The following is a 16,694-nucleotide window of genomic DNA, read 5'->3' as shown; positions in this document are numbered from 1 at the left end:
CGCAGTGTGTGGCTGCTGCATGTACTGCTGCCCTCTCGTGTGGGCCTGCTGGGAACTGCAGCGTTGGCACAGTCGAAAGGACACGATTATCTGGTGCCTGTCCCTGGCACAACCTTTCACCCCAGCCCTACAGCTAATGGACATTGTTGCCTTTCTCATTTGCTGTGTTGCTGTCTCCTCCACGCTCGTTTTGTGCACGATACAAGCGACATGACAATGGAGAATCCAGGTCACAGCCTTGGCAGCCACGCTGCAGATCTGCCGGGTGAAGGGAACACTTAAGACAACTTTGTAGCAACAAAGCATAGTCAAAGGTCAGCTGGTGCTCTGGGGTTTCTCTTCAGCGTGCCAGGAGGGCCAGTTCCACCTCATCGATCAAAGTTCACCTCAGGCTGACTAGGACTGCTAAAGCCAAATCATCTGTTCTGGGCACATAACATTTCATGAGCAGCAGTTTGATACACACAATAAAAGTTGTGACAGGTAGTAATTTAGGAGAAGCTCCACAGGCAACCACAAAGAAATTCCAGTTATTTCCCACTTAAAGGCTGGCCTGAATTTCATTTTAGCAATAGCTCCTGATGGTACTTCTGCGATACCATGTCACTGGCTCCAAAGCTGGATGATTCACTTTCCATCACACTGGCAATGGAAGGGACCTCAGGGCAAATACAAATCAGGTTAAAGGTGTTTTACTTGGTCCACATCTCACTCCCTTCCTTCCACCACTCTCCCTTTTTTTTTGGTTGTTTTTTGTTTCTGTTTTAACCAGAAGCCCTCCTCTTTAAAATACCTAGGCAAGTAATTATTGGTTCTCATTTGTGTTGCACTGGATAAGGTGGGTTTTTTAAGTACAGTTTCCAGAAGCCCAGCTGGAGCTCTTCTGAATACTTTTTCTTCAAACTTTTGCTTATTATAAACAAATCATAGAAAAATTTTCTTCCCTACAACTTGACCCAGGACTGAATATTAGATCTTTTATGCTGCGTTTTTCTACTAAGTCTTCCAATTACCAGCTATCTTCCTCCTTTTGCAGAGGGGTAGAACAAGACAAAGCGTGTAGCTGAAACAATAAGCACAGTCTAGTGTAGTGGTATTTCACCTCCATCAGCTTCCAGATGTCTGAACAGAAGTGTGATGACACTGTGATGACACTCTCTCATTCTGCCAGAGATGGCAGAGATCCCTGTAGCCTTTCCACAGCCAGGGATTCAGATCCAAAAAGCCTCTAGAAATCAAACTTCAGATTGCATGGGGGGGGGAAATCCAGGGCTGTCTGTGTGGCAGCAAGGAGGGAGGCACACAAAAGTAGCACGAGGACACTGGCAATGCCTGAGTGGCTCAGTCAAGCACTGAGGTTGCTCAGGGAAGTCGATCAGCTCTGATTGCATCAGTTCCTTGTTACACTAGCAAATGCCAAAGAGGCTCCTTTCCAGTCAGCCCTGGACAGCACACAGAACTCACTGCAAAGGATGGAAAATAGTACACAGCATACCGATCTGGAAAAAGGGAACAGAATAGACCAACTGAGATTGTCTCCACTCAGTATTTCTGGAGAGAGTTAATGATGAAGCAGTGGCTGACCCAGAAAATACTCATTAACACTAGCTACAATATCAAAGGTAGCAAATGTATCATTTTCAAGCAAGGCAATAATGGGGACCATTGCTCATTGTGCCCTACTTCAGACACCAGACATCTTCGTTGAAACAATCATTAAAAAATTGGGTTATAAAGGAATACTACCTAGCTGACACAGACGTGACAGGCAGAAGAATTCAGTACGGCTTCTGAACGAAATGGATCATTGATCTGGCCTGGTTTTGCAACTCATTAGTGGTCCAGTTACACTGAGCTAGTTAGTGCTGCAGCAGCCACATACAAATACACTGCTTTGTTCTTTAAAGGCAAAGCAAAAGATCAGAACCATCAGCTGTAGCCCTGGCTCTGCTGAGCATGCTGGGAAACCTTAGTTACCACAAAAGCCAGCCAGCTGACTGGCACAGGAGCAGGAAAGGGCACCTTTCAGGAGCACAGGGCCTCCACAACTTCCACAGCCCTGACAACAACAGTGCCACGTGCTAGGGCTGCAGTGGAGTTCATGGCATTGTCTTATTGACAGTCAACAGTGCCACTACTGTTAGCTCATTTCTCCTTACATCTAATGAGATTAGGCTCCAGTTAGCTTAGGAAAATCCATTTGTTGGGATATTAAGAGTAAGGACTGCATTTGGATGGCTTAAATCACAAGTCTCCAGCTGTATCAAGTTCCCAGCCTTGATTAGCTCAAATGATCTTAAGCAATTTTCACACCCTCTCTGGTCTCAGCACAGTAACTAACTACACTTGAATCTGGCCTAAAAGGCCTTCTGCTCCTTGTTCAAAGATTAATTTCTTTCTGCTCCCTGAAGCATCAGGGGACCCTGCATTTGTTGTGGGAAGAATCTGTACATTCAGTTCTTCTCCCTGATCACCTCCAAGTGAACCTCTGCCTCTTTGCTTTAGGTTACACTTTCCCTGAGTCACTAACCAATTCTGTCATTTCAGGGTTACTGTTAACCTTAATAACAGTTCCTCAGCTGAAAACAAGCTCCTCGTCTCTCTTGCAGTGCCTGGGCTTCATCTGATTGAGGTTACAGCACACTTGCAGTAAAAGGAGCTCTCTCGTCTGCCACAGAGGCCCCACACCAACCAGCTGTGTGTCCCACACCCCAAGGAAACTGCCACTTAGGAGAGCTCCTGTGGCCTAATGCTCGACACAGGGCCATTTCTGGACCTGTTTCAGCTGGACACACCAAGCTTGGCCTTGGTCCTGCCTTCAGGCCCCGTGTTCTCTGAAAGAGTCCCAGCAGCTCTGAGACGTGTGACGTGAACAGTGCAATCCCAGCAAGCCATGAACTGTAAAGACCCAAAGTTTCAGAGGGGAATTTATTGTATGGGAGCATATCCAATATTTTTTGTCAACCATTCATGAGAATAATAAAAAATAGAAGCTTTTTAAATGACAAAAAATATAGTTACATATAATACAGATTTTCATCTTGCATTGAAGTGGAGCACTAATAAAATGCTCACTCATGTTTTCACAGTTTGTGTTGCTTCTCTAGGTTAAAGCATCAGCAACTCAAATGTTCCAGTCAGAACCCCTAGTTAGCAGTTTCATGGGATGATGGTGAGGGCGAACGCTCTCAGCATTCTGACACACTTCACAGGTAGAGCAGGCACACTTGATCCATTTCAGAACTACTAAAATTTTCAGAGGTACCAGCTACACTTGAGGCATCCTTGCTGCAACTGAAAGGGTTTTGTATCAGAACATGTTTTTAGGCCCCCTTTTTAGTCTATGGAACACTCAAGAATGTGCTTAAATCCAATCTGGTTCAAAGGGCTCCGAGTTGATCCTCTGTGACCCCCTTGTTCTGCCCTCACAAGCACTGCACACGGGCACGAAGCTCTAACCAGTACTTGATCACATGTGTAAAGTGCTTGCAGGACCACAAAGGATTTAACATTCTTCAGCACTCCACTTAGAGACCTAAAGGCATTCACTGCATGCACAGATTTAGGTTATTTACTACACACACTTACACCTGGCCCCCCAGTATTATTGCAATAATTCTTTGCTGGTATAACAGCTCATACACCAAGTTTCACTTAGTTTTCTACAAACATAGAAAAAAAACCACCTGAAGAGAACTAGAACAGCTTTCAATCAGTCACTATATTGGCATTGAAAGCTTTATTTTGAAAACTTTAAGCAGCAATACTGAATAAATAGACAGAATGATTGTTTTGTCATCTCCATACAACTGATGGCCTTCATCCAAAACATTAAAATACTGTAGCAAATAGAATAAACATGCACATTTCAATGTTCTTAAAAAAAAAAAAAAAAACCAACCCAAAAACCAAAAAAGGAGGTGTAATATAAAAGTAACACTTTGACACTTTTTTTACAGTACAGACCATTAGAGACTATTTTCTGGAAAAAAATATCTGAATAGAGTTTTGTTATTTACATGTATCATTAAGGCCCAATTCACTCAAGTTAATGCACATCAGGAATTTATATGCTTTAAGGTAACTCACTAAAAATTACAAGATAGATGTTTCTTTGATCATACTCATATGATCCCAGTTCACTAAAATAATGCAATACTCTTCACGCTAAAAACAAGGCAATTGCTGCCCCAAGAGGAGATTTTTATTTCACTAAAGGACCTTTTTCCCTCTTACCTCATATGTTTGCATATTGCTAATGCTAGTAGTGGTAGTTCTCTTCTTCAAGAACTTCCTCCCAACTTGCCAGGGTTTAGAAAAGCAAGCAATCTCAAAGTTAACATACAATTTCCAGAAGCAATTCAGGCACTTGGGAACCCCACTAAGTCCCACTGAAAGATACTGGGAGCTGACTTTTCAGAGTGGGACTTGGGTTTCTCCCTTGCTCAGGCATTCAGACTGTTCATCTTAGCCTTAACCTACTGGCTTTTCAGATGGTCACCCCCCTCTTTTCCCCCTAACAACATAGCATCTCCAGCAAAAATAAACTGTATCCTCATGGATGAGAGAGGTAACACAGTTAACTTCCATTAGTAATAAATTACAGGATCTCTCCATATAAATTCCCTGTGCACTGGAAAACAGTGCTTGTGTATTCAACTATTTAATGCAAGCAAAAAACCCCATTTTTATCATGCTGCCCAGTAAATAGTATGGCACTTGTTAAAATTAGAATGTGTAGCTTCCTTTCTGCTAATGCCCCAGAAGTAGGTTTGGAACACTTCTGAAAATGGACTTTTTGTACAGTTGTAAAGAAAGAGTGAGTTTCCACAGTTGATCAGAAGCATAATTCTAAACACCGTAGTGTGAGGAATTTTTCTGTTACACATGGGTCAATTCACATTTAATGCAAGGGCATGCCATTTCTTTTTGGTTTATTTACAGAGAGGGTGAAAATGCTACGGAACTTCAGCCTGGGTGAAATTCAATAAGCAAGAGGAGTGTGGTGGGGACAGGGGAATTTGTCAGTGTCTCACAACTGGCAGGTCTGGATACCAAAGCCTCTCCTTGGCCACAGGAGTGGCTGAAGCTGCAAACATGTGCCAAAGCCCTGGCAAGGAGGGGGCCACTCAGGGGGGCTGCAGTGGTCACTCCTGAGCCAGCTCCAGGCTGGCCCTTGTGTCCAACAGCTGCTGCAGTCAGCAGGTGCTACTTTTTAACTCAAATGGCAAATTCCTCCCTTGATTCTATTACAAAGCTGTAGTTAAAGCCCTCCAAAGCTGCTCTTGCTCTTCCTTTTAATCCTTCTCCTCGTCCCTCTGTCTTACAGAGTAACCTGGCAGAAAAAGAGGGCAGGTTTTATGATGCAAGAGCCCAACTCAGCTCAAACTGACATCTGTGGGAGATGGACCAGTCACAGAATATGACAAAAACATTAGCTGGGGGAAATATGCTGATCTGCCTTAAAAATACTTCATCTCAGGACAAAACTGTTTCCTTCCACCCCCATGCAGCATAATTTGGGCCAGACTTTGCAAGGTGCTGAGTGCCTCAGATCTCTAACATAAAGAGGTGCTGAAGATGCAAGATATCCACTGGAGAGGGCCATTTCATTTCTGTAAATTGAACCCAGAATGTAAGGCATATATGCTCAAGTACCTTGGACAGATATTGTCCCCAAACTATGTATATTTTACACTTTTTTTAATATATATATATACACACATTCTTTCTTTTTTTTTTTTTAATACAAAGTTATGGGCACAGTAAACATGAGCACAGAATTGTGATAAACTAACAGTAAAATGGGTGAGCACTGCAAAGGTTCCTCAGGTAGGAATATCTCATTTTCCAGTTTGCTCACAAGGGAAGATGACGGGGAAAAAAAAAAAGACCTGATAAGTTAAACAGTAAAAATTCAGAGTCCATTTGGAAAGGTCCTTTATATATTCACAGCCTTATCTGTTGCTGTTAGTCTAAATTCAGCAGCATTTTTAGAATATATGATGCTGTTAATAAGTGGAAAGGAAAAAAATGCATTAAACACTCGAGAATCCTTCATTTTCTGCTATATCTTTTAAAACTTCCATTTGTCAGGAAGGCCCTTTTTTAGAAAAGGAGACTTAAATTACCATTTATCTGCACATCAGTGAATCAACACAAGAGGATGCTAGGAGTTAAGTATTTTTCTATGGCTAAAAGCTTGGAGTTTCCTAGCAGTGGTAAAATCCTGACCCTACCAAGGAGGACATCAGGAGTTCAGTCATTTTGCCACTGAGCCCAAGTTTTCAGCACTGCAGTGAGGGCACAGTGCCCTGCCTCGTGCCCAGGGGATCTCCAAGGTGGTGATGATGCTGAGTTGCTGTTAGAACAGGAAATCCAAACCAGAGAAGGCCCATCCCTTCCCTAACTCATCCATGAGGCCAGCCCCCAACGTTTACAGTGTCCCACTGATGCCAGTCCCTTTCTCCACAAACCTGGTGTCCCCTGCAGCAATCTCACTTCAAGGCCTGCAACCAACAAGCTATTTGGGAGTGGCTGCTTTCTGCAGGGAAGCCTTTCTGTCTAATTCTTTCTTAGCTTTGATTGCATTAGAGCAACATCAAGATGTGATAGCTCTCTTTTCATATGTTTTGTGAAAAATGACCACCAAATGTGTGAATTTTCTGCTTGCAAGCTTTACATTCTGTAAGTGACTGTCTTTCAAAGGGACCAAATGTCTCCACCAGGGAGCTGAATGAAATCCTGGCCTCACTCCTATCAATAAGAACTCTGCTATTGACTTCATGGGACCCTACCAGGTTTCTTCCCTTCACAAAACTTGAGTGGATTCTGGAAGGCTGGAAGAGGATACTCATTTGTGTTGTGTCTTTCTCCCCCTCCAACAGCAAGATTTGTTACAAAACAAGAACACTGTAATGGCTAGTGGAAAAAATAAAGTACAAAATCACACACAGTGAAAGCCTCCTACTCTCTTTTGGTAAGATATATGAAGACAACTTCTTACATTGTTCTTTTCTCAAAAGGCATATACAATGTGGCAAAATATTTCAAATATACATTCTATATAATAAAATATCATCTAACTAGTGCATCCTCAATCATATGCTGGAAATATTTTTACCAAGCCAAGGTTTAAAATCCATAAATCTTTTGAACACTAGGTGCTTCATTCAAGGCAGATACAACAGCAAGTAAATCCCACAAGCTCACTTTTCAAGCCTTAAAAGGTAGCAATGGATGGAACATGACATATGATGACCCACGACAGAAATGAACAAAGTTAGTGGTGAGAAACCACTGCAATGGTTCAGCACTCCTCAGAACTCTGCACTGCAGGTTGCTGTACTTGATCAGATGGGGGATGTTGGTACACACACAGTCACCTTGTCAGACTGACACACAGCCATACGTGATAATTCACAAGTTAAAAATAAAAATATAAAAGGTCAACATTCACAGGTCCATTGATTAAAGGGAATAAATTAAACCTCAGATAAGTTGCATACACGGTTTCCTTCACCCTCAGTCGTCCATTTATGCCTCTACAAGGAACAGTACTTTCCCAAACACTTCTAAAGTGGCAAAAACAATGAAGGTTTTTGCACTCAAGCTGTGTTGACAGCAAGGTCATCCTTGCCAATTATGAATCGAGACAGTTCCTCTCTCTTTAGCATCAGTGCACAGGGTATGGCTCCAAGTGGTGTTGGAGGAAGAAGAAAAAATAACACGGTGGTGTAACAAAAAAGCAAAACAAGAAAAAACTTCTTCCATTCATCATTGGCAGAATAAAATAAAGTGTATCTTGTCCAGGGTACCTTGCTAGGTCCTCTCTAGAAGAGGTATGTACTGTCATACATAAATGCCCTCCGGGTTAAAACCAGATGACAGGGGGTTCTGTAGGATCCGAAGGTTACTGGGGAGCTGCCTCGATGAGCCAGGGCGCTTCAGTGACCCAGACTGAAAGGTTGGCTCTGCATGAGAAAAAGGGCAATTAGAAAAGTCATCAGCAGGGGTGACCTCCATAAAGCACCTCTCCTGCTCCCGCTTAATGCAATACAGAAAAACTAATTCCACATGTAACAAACTACTGAAGTGCCTGGCTAGGAAGTGAGGAGATCTAAGGTGCACACTTCCTACTCATTTCAAAACAGAATGAAACCCGCACAAAATAATTACCCTCCCACAAGAAACATACACACAGACACACACACTTATATGGTGATGCACAGAAAGAGCTCGCACCTGTAACATAACTCAAAGCTTCAACTTCCTGCTCACTTTAAAGAGTTCATACAAGTGCTGCATTTGAAGGCCTGGCTGTCTTTTCCTCTCTCCCCACCCCCTTGTCTGCCCAGTGCCTTTTGGTTATAAAGTCTTCTGAGCAGAGGGACAGACCCAGCACAGGAGAATGCTGAGACAAAGAGCCCCTTGCAAGGAGAGTGCTGCATAAAGTACGTGACTTTGCTGGTGCTGCAGCTCTGACACGCATTCAAAACGCTCCCGTGGCTCTGCCCAGGAAATTCTGAATCCAGATGTGGGCACGTGCAGGCTGCACTGATCTCACTGGGGGCAAAGTCAATTTGCACCTGCCGTTAACAGCCATCTGTGCAGGGCTTCTGCATGGCTGGCAGCCCAGCTGGGTTAGCTCCTGTTCCCGTGTGGCTGCTGTCTGGGATTTCTTGGGATCCAGACACATTCCTTTTTCTGCTTTGACACAACCCCACCAGAAGAGGAAGAACCCAGACGAATAGCAATGTCAGATGTACAATCACGTTCCGTGCTGGCAGCCAGCCATGGCGGCCACTCTTGAAAGCTGCAGGCTTAATGGGTTGCTGATGGGACAAACGCATGCCTGGGCACAGTGGGAGAGAAGTTCTCCACATACTGCTCTTTATTTAGAGCCTGCTAAACCCTTGGAACGAAAAGAAGTACTCGACAATGCGCTCTCAGTGGTTTTGCTATGTCTCCGCTAAGGGAGCGTTCACTTCAAGTAGGAGCGCCAGCATGAAGCGGCAGTAAAGGCACTGCTCACCCCTTCTCCCTCCCTCTCTCCCTCCCTCCCACCCAAAGCATTCCAAGGGCTGCACCTCTCTCGAGCTCCACATGTGGGGCCTCCACCTCCACGGGGTCTGCCGGCAGCACCGTCACCTTGGTTCCCGTTTGCTGGATGAACTGCTGCAGGTTCACCTGGCGCAACTCCTTGGTCAGTTGCTCCAGTTCTTGTTCCCTGTCCTGCCAGGAAACAAAACGTCTGCTGAGCATATAAAGCAGCATTTCATGAGCATATTTACAGTTGGGCAACTAATGCTTCTCCTTTTGAGGAGAAAGCCTCCAATTTTTAAAGCTCAAATGCAAATTGAAGAGTTGAAAGTTATTTTAATCTTGTAATTTAAAAAGCAAGTCAACATTCACTAGCAGTTACTAGAATCACAGAATCAACTAGGTTGGAAAAGACCTCTGAGATCATTGAGTCCAACCCATTACCCTAATTGGGTTTTTTTTTAATGTATTTTATTTTTATATGGCTTCTTGGATGACTAGCAGATGTTTCTCATACCACCTGAGAAAAACTTTGGCACATCAGCAAATAAAGGTAATAGTGTGAATGCTGAAAAAATAATCAATTCAGCAGCAGTCTGGCACCAAGTCTTACTTCTTCCTGAAGTGTCCAGCATGGCTTGGACGGCTCATTTAATTCCTCTGATCTTAAAAGGAGTGTAATTCTTTTCTCTTCTTGTTCTTTTTGTTTTCTATTTAAAATTTTTGGACAGAACTTTCTCACTCTGCAAGGGTTTTGTGCAATGAAGCCAAAGCCTGGCTGGTTCACCACCCCTTCAAAGCACAGATGATCATTTAGGATCTTTCTCTGTACTTCTGTCATTATATGCAAAACTTACAGCTCTGATAGATTACAACAGTCTTGGACTACTATTATTCCCACACACAGCAGTTAAGCTGCTTTAGCAGATATCTTTAACTTTAGGTATGCAATAAAATATTTCTCTATTTCCACCCCACCAAAGCTCCATAATACAGAGCTCAGTTTATTTTCTTGTGGACTTTCAGATTTCTGCCCCTTTAGGTTTAGAACAAGATTGGAAGATCTGAATTTAACGGGAACTTTCCAAGAAGTGAAACCTCGACCATGAAAAGAACCAAGCTAGAAATATTTTGAACTCCATCATAGCCTCGGTAAATGTGACTGAGGACAGACAAAACAAGTAAAGAAGACTTGAAGCTTTCCATCCGTGCAAATCCTTAAGCGTAGCATGTCTGGAAACTTCGCATAGATAAACATGGCCAAAACTGCTTACGGTTTTCATCCATTTTGCTTTGGATCAAAAGATTACTTTTTCCCCCCTCATCATCTAGCAAAAACACCTCATACTGACATGGTTCTAGGGCAGGAGTAAGGATACAAAATCCCTTTACATATCCACAGTGGAACCACCTTAATGCCACTGCAGCACTGCAGAATATACTAACTGCGAATTCTGGGAATCAGCAAGAACCACAACTCCAACTGATGTGTGGTGCCTTAGGACTATCTTATGCAGCACATAAAAATCCCAGGAGCCCCAGTCTTTCCTCCACCCCATCCAGCTAACAGCTGGAGTTCCTTTATTCTTTCATGCTCTTTTAAGGTGATATCATTAACTTTAGCAAGGAAACAGGGACTGGATTCTCTTTTGACACATGTGCCACAAATACCTGTGGTGTAGAGAAAAATAAAATCATGAACACCAGCAAGTCAGCCAGGAAAAAGAGGGATGCTGTTCTTTAAAACCAAAGCCGAGTAAGGTGGCAGGTACTCTACTTTAGCTCTGTATCTTTCCAGGTGCTGCTATTGGACTGTTCTTTGTAATTCATCTCTTTTGGTGGCAGACAAACCTAGCAAAGATCAGAAGTTTATCCTCAGAAAAGGCTACGGTGGTGCAAATTGCTGCTTTTCTTCTCAGACAGTTTGAAAGGGCAAGTTAAACACAGGTGAAATGAAAACTGCCTGCTCTTCAAAAGAAACCCCACAAACTGAAATGCAATTTGAAAATGAAAGCAACACATTCCCCCTTTTAGCCCGATTCCCTTTGGAAACTTGCTTGTGTTGTCTTTCATGGGCTTCAGATTTGTGTAAGAGAAATTAGTCACATTTTTTGACTTTCTCTAGCTATGGATAAAAAGACAGTCTTACCTGTAATCGCTTGGTAGCTTGGCCCAAAGACCTTTCTACAGCTTTAATGCCATTTTCCAATCTCAGACTCTGCTGGCCCTGAATATCAATTTCTCCCTTCACCTTCTCTATCTTTTCCTTGACCTCTTCTTCATTCACCTGGGACTCTTGAACTTCCCGCTGCAGCTTCTCTGCTTCAAGGCCACTCTCCATGTTGTGGATCTGAGACACGTAGTCCTTGAGCTTGCTCTCGCACTCCAGGATCCTCTGCCTCATCTCCTGCAGCTGCTCTGTGAGCTGCTTTTCATTCTCCTGTTCGATCTGCAGCTCATTTTCCCAGAACTCTTCCTCCTCGATCTCCACTTCGTTCCGTTTGATCTTCTGCTCCAGTTTGAGGATTTCTTCTTCCAGGCTGGCATTGTACTTTTGCTCCCAGTAGCGGATCTCAGCTTCGTTGGACTCCAGCTGCTTCTCGATGCACTGAAGCTTCTCCGTCTGGAGGTGGATCAGTTTCTTCAGCTCATCCGCTGTTGTTTTACAGTTGTTGAGCACCTTTTGCTTGAACTCGGATTCCTTGCTCTTCCCGAAGATGTCCATTAACCCCTTAGCGCCGCCGGTGAAGGTGAGGGATTTCCTTTTCGGCTCCCTCCTCTTCATGGCCTTGTCCCCCGGCGGCCTCAGCTTGGCCAGGGGCGGCAAGCTCTGCCGGTACAGAGTCCTCTCGGGGATGCGCGCCACGCTGTCCGACGTGGGCCGCTCGCTCAGGGAGGGCCCGGTGCGCCGCAGGATCAGCTGCACGTCGCTGGCGTACTGTCCCCACTTGTTGAGGGACACGATGGGGTTCTCGTGCGGCGCCAGGTGCCGCTCCGTGTCCCGCCACTTCTCGATCAGCGTGTAGCGCCCGGTGCGCCCTGCAAGGGAGCACAGCGTCAGCGCGGCCGCGGGGGGGCGCCACCGCGCCGCGCTCCGCCCGTGAGGGACAGCACCGGGACAGGACCGGGACAGGACCCTCCCGCCCCGCCCCGCCCAGCGCGGCTCCCCGGCCCCCACACGCAGGTTCAGCGCACCTGCCCCGGTCGTAGCACACGCTGCCTCACTCACGGTGCCCGCACATCACCGAATTCGCCTCTAAACCCTCCCCGCGCAGGGCGGGAGCGGCAGCAGTGAGGAAGGACTGACACCGTGAGAACCGGCGGAACTGCACAACCCCGGAGCTACCGGCAGGCTGGGAGGAATTGAGATTCAGGGAATCGCACAATGGTTTGGGTTGGAAGGGACCTAAAGCCCATCCAGTTCCAACCCCCTGACACCTTCCACTATCCCAGCTTGCTCCAAAGCCTCGTCCAACCTGGCCTTGGACACTGCCAGGGATGGGGCAGCCACAGCTTCTCTGGGCAACCTGTGCCAGGGCCTCAGCATCCTCACAGGGAAGAATAAAGCCAGTGACCCGTCAGTGTTGGTAACCACTACATAAATATACCCAATACGAACCTCGAGACCAAGAAAACAAGAACAGGAGTCCCAGCTCTTTCATACAGCCATGTAGAAATACTAGATGTGGAGGCAGTGTGTTTGCTGTTAAACTTGCATCAATCAGAGGCAGCTGTTAATGACTGACAGAGCCTCAGTTCCCCTCTTGGTGCCTCCCAGTTCACTCGGACACTGAGCCAAGCTGGGCCACAGCCTGTGGTGCCCATGGCAGCACTGCTGATGTGACGAACCTTCACTGAGGAGAGCACAGGGACGAGAGCAGCAGAGGCTGCCTAAACTGCAAACGAGCAATCAGGCTCCCTGCACAATGTAACAGCAGCTCCCACATCCCCACTGGGGCAACCCAGTCTTCAGGAAGAAGCTTGAGTCCTTTCGTAAGTATTAAGAGTTTTTCTGAGTGCTCTATTGACAATACAATTTACGTTCGTGGCTTCATTTGTGCTGTTATCAAACATACTTAAATTCAGCTCAGCAGTCTTCCTCCTCCAACACCCCTTATGGGATATTTTTCTAAGCACTCTCACTACTCTGAAATACAGCATTTTCCCATCCCAGAAGAGTTTCCCCTATCAAAGTAACCTCACTTAAAAGCCACAACATTATTTACAAAAAGCTGTGAAAGAGCAACTGCTTTTAAAGCATTTGATGCTAATGAATTTCTGAACAGCTCCACAATTGCCATTAACTTTAAAAACATCATTAGCTACTTTAATGCATTCCCTACATTCATTTTCATGAGAAATGATCATTCAAATTATTTATTTCAGCACATAAAAGCCTGAAATACCTATCATATATGCAACTACAGAGGGGAGGAGTTGGAAGAAATGTAGTTATCAGTGATAACGCATTCGATGTGTTCTCTTACCTTATATCACCTGCCCAATCATCTCACTTTTCCCAAAAGCACAAAAATATCCTAATCTCAGGCTGGAGATCTGCCCCTGACCTCCAGTCACAACACTCACATGGACTCCTCACTTCAGATTTGTAGGAAACAAGCTGCACTGTGGTGATTAACACACAGTGCACCCCCCCTAAAATTGGATGCTGCCTTCTAAAGAGCTTCCCAAGGTACAACTGCTGTGTTGGAAATGGTTCCTCTGCTCTCACTGTCTCACAATTAGCTCCCAGTGCAAAGAATGAGAACAAAAATTGTCTGCAGAGGCACCGCCTGGAGAACAGGTGGCTTTGGCTCATGGCTCATCCCAGAGCGACTGGCTGGCCCAGTCAGAGTCCAAAACGTCCCTGTTCACTTCCAAGTTAGAAGTGAGGGCTGAAAGATTTGACTGATGGAAGTCAGTGAAACAAGGTAGGCAGCATGAGCACAGCAATCCACCACCCTGAATGCCTTAGAAATAAATGACTCTAGGTAGGCACTGGAGGAAAAAAAGTGGGGAAAACAACCCAAACCTGTCAGCATATTAACATGCTTGGCCAACACTCTCAGAAAGAGATTTACAGCTTATTCTAATAAATTTCTTCAAAATAAAGTCTATAAAGGTATATGATATATAAAATGAGAGACTTTTGCTAACTCGCGATACTGCTTATTGATCCATGAAGATTTAGAGTTTGTAGTAGGCATTGGGGTTGTTACAGGAAAAATAAACCTAATACTGTTTGCCATAGCATACTAATGATAAAATCCTGGAGAAGAAAAATTAAGTAAAAACATACCCCAGAACAAAGGCTGCACTTCACTGCTCTGTTTTGTTAACCTTAGAAGGTTTCACCTTGTAATCATGGTTGTGCTACTAATGTTCATGTTGTGTCAGAAAGAGTCAAGTTCAAAGAAGTCCTGAAGTTGCAAACAGGAGTAGGTACCACTAGGGGAGCGAGCAGAGTGCAGTTTCTATTCACTCTGCTATTAAATTAATTACTTAAATATAACAGGAGACAAAGGGGAAAAAAAGGAAAAGAAAAAAGAGGGGGGAGGAGAATAAAGCTCTAACAATCTTGACCAAAAGTGAATTAAAGAATTAAGCACAGACTTGCCAAGAACTATTTTCATCTTAGCTTAGGGTTCCAAATGAACATGCAGCCCTAAATAATGAACTCAGCACTCAGGATCCACATAAAAGAAAGTGTTTTGTAGAAGTAATACTTGCACAGTTCAACAACCACACCTGGAGCTCAGAACTGCTCGAAAACAAAGCTGTTCTCTTCCAAGATCATTACCCAGGTCTAGTGCTCAGCCTGTGCATGACGCAGATTAACAATACCCAGACAACCACAACTGTGATGTTTGCCTGCATTAGAGGGGATTAATTCACAAATGAAAGGGTGAATGAGTTAATTCAGAACTAATGACAGAGTACTTCAGAACACAGGCGTCCCTGCAACAAACTGCTGGTTTTGATGTGCAGCCACCACTGACAAGGAGAAAGCAGCTTGCTCGGGTTGTTGATGAGGAACAGTTCAATGCCTGCATGCTGCTTCTTGCCCTGTGTGTTGTCTACAAGCTTCTGGACACAAGAAGCACTTGGCAGAACTCAGCCTCATTCATGCAACCTTATTATTGTAAAAATTAAGTTACAGTCACATTCAGGTAATGGCCATGTATCAGCAATGTATGGCATTCCTTAAATTCTAGCATGTTTCTCCCAGATGAATATTATACTGAATCTCACCCAGAATTTTGCAGTATCTCCAGGGAAGGTTCAGTGACCAGTGCAGCCGTGAATCGCCCTACAACTTCTGAAATAAAATTCTTCTTTAACTGCAACTAGAACATATTAGATTGGTTTTTTAATACTTCTATCAAAGTCTTGTGTTGATGGTAGTAGTAAAGAAAACCATCCAGACAGGCCCAAAAAAGCACCAGCAGTGCTGTGTTCTGAGGAGGAAACCACAGAAAACAAGAATTCAAGGGCTGGACAAAGCACAGAACCTCTGCACCCTATTTCAGGTCCAGCTACTTTGTGGGCAGCAGGGGAAAGGGCAATTCTGCCCCGCTCTGCTGAGACCCCCCCTGCAGGGCTGCATCCAGCCCTGGGCCCAGCACAGGAAGGACAGGGAGCTGCTGGAGCCAGTCCAGAGCAGGGACACCAAGGGGAGCAGAGGGATGGAGCAGCTCTGCTGTGAGGAAAGGCTGAGGGAACTGGGATTGCTCAGCCTGGAGAAGGGAAGGCTTTGGGGTGACCTCACTGTGGCCTTGCAGTGCCTGAAGGGAGCCCACAGGAAAGATGGAGAGAGACTCTTGGCAAGGGCCTGGAGTGACAGGACAAGGGGGAATGGCTTCACACTGACAGAGAGCAGGTTTAGATTGGATATGAGGAAGAAATTGCTCCCTGTGAGGGTGGGGAGGCCCTGACACAGGTTGCCCAGAGAAGCTGTAGCTGCTCCATCCCTGGCAGTGTCCAAGGCCAGATGGGGCTCTGAGCAACCTGGGAGTAGTGGAAGGTGTCTCTGCCCATGGCAGGGGCCTGGGATGGGATGATCTTTAGGGTCCCTTCCAACCCAGGCCATTCTGTAATTCTGTGATTACTACATGGTCCCCAGAATGGGGACTCTACCATATGATATTACCATCTCAAAACAATCACCAAGAACTTGTACCTGTTTTGCAAGACAGCAGATGACAAGCAATAACAAAAGCAGATACATATTTACATCCCTAAAACACACTGCATATCTGCACAAAGGGCAGTGTCAAGGTTAACAGGTTAAATTTCCCCCTACAACTCCCCAAGCACACCAAACTTATCAGAGGTTCTATTAACACAGGAACACCTTCAAAAGAATAATTTCTTTCAAAATTGAGAATGACATCAAAAAAGGAAATATATGGACTCCAGAATGCTGATGTTCTGACAGCCTGCAAATATCTGTCAAGAGTGGTTTGAACCTGGCTCCAACACTGTGACATTAAATGGCAAACTTCACTCAGTGTCCTGATCTGGGCTCTGCTGCACAGCCAAACAATCTCTGGACCCAAGTGTCCATGCCATGTGCCCAGCCACTGTAGTCTCATCTTGGGATTGATGTCCTTTGCTAATTTAAACACAGATTCCACCACAATGAACAGTGA

The 16,694-nt window shown here is 44.8% G+C and overlaps 1 protein-coding gene across 2 annotated transcripts in view; it reads right to left on the bottom strand.

Moving 5' to 3' along the window:
* RASSF8 (Ras association domain family member 8) overlaps window positions 1–16,694 on the bottom strand; it is a 79,490-nt gene that overhangs the window by 2,381 nt on the left and 60,415 nt on the right. Inside the window, exons 4-6 of one of the 2 annotated variants that reach the window (XM_069003271.1) lie at window positions 11,192–12,081; window positions 9,090–9,234; window positions 7,818–7,973 (exon numbers count right to left, since the gene is read on the bottom strand). In XM_069003271.1, the coding sequence (XP_068859372.1) occupies window positions 7,852–7,973; window positions 9,090–9,234; window positions 11,192–12,081 (1,157 nt within the window). In that variant the 3' untranslated portion in view covers window positions 7,818–7,851. Of the gene's footprint in view, window positions 1–2,967; window positions 7,974–9,089; window positions 9,235–11,191; window positions 12,082–16,694 lie in introns of those variants that run through there. The other variant, XM_069003270.1, reaches the window with a different exon arrangement.

Source organism: Aphelocoma coerulescens, chromosome 1A (genome assembly GCF_041296385.1).
Source record: "Aphelocoma coerulescens isolate FSJ_1873_10779 chromosome 1A, UR_Acoe_1.0, whole genome shotgun sequence".
Taxonomy (NCBI): Eukaryota; Metazoa; Chordata; class Aves; order Passeriformes; family Corvidae; genus Aphelocoma; species Aphelocoma coerulescens.
This window is presented reverse-complemented; position numbering and strand designations above follow the sequence as displayed.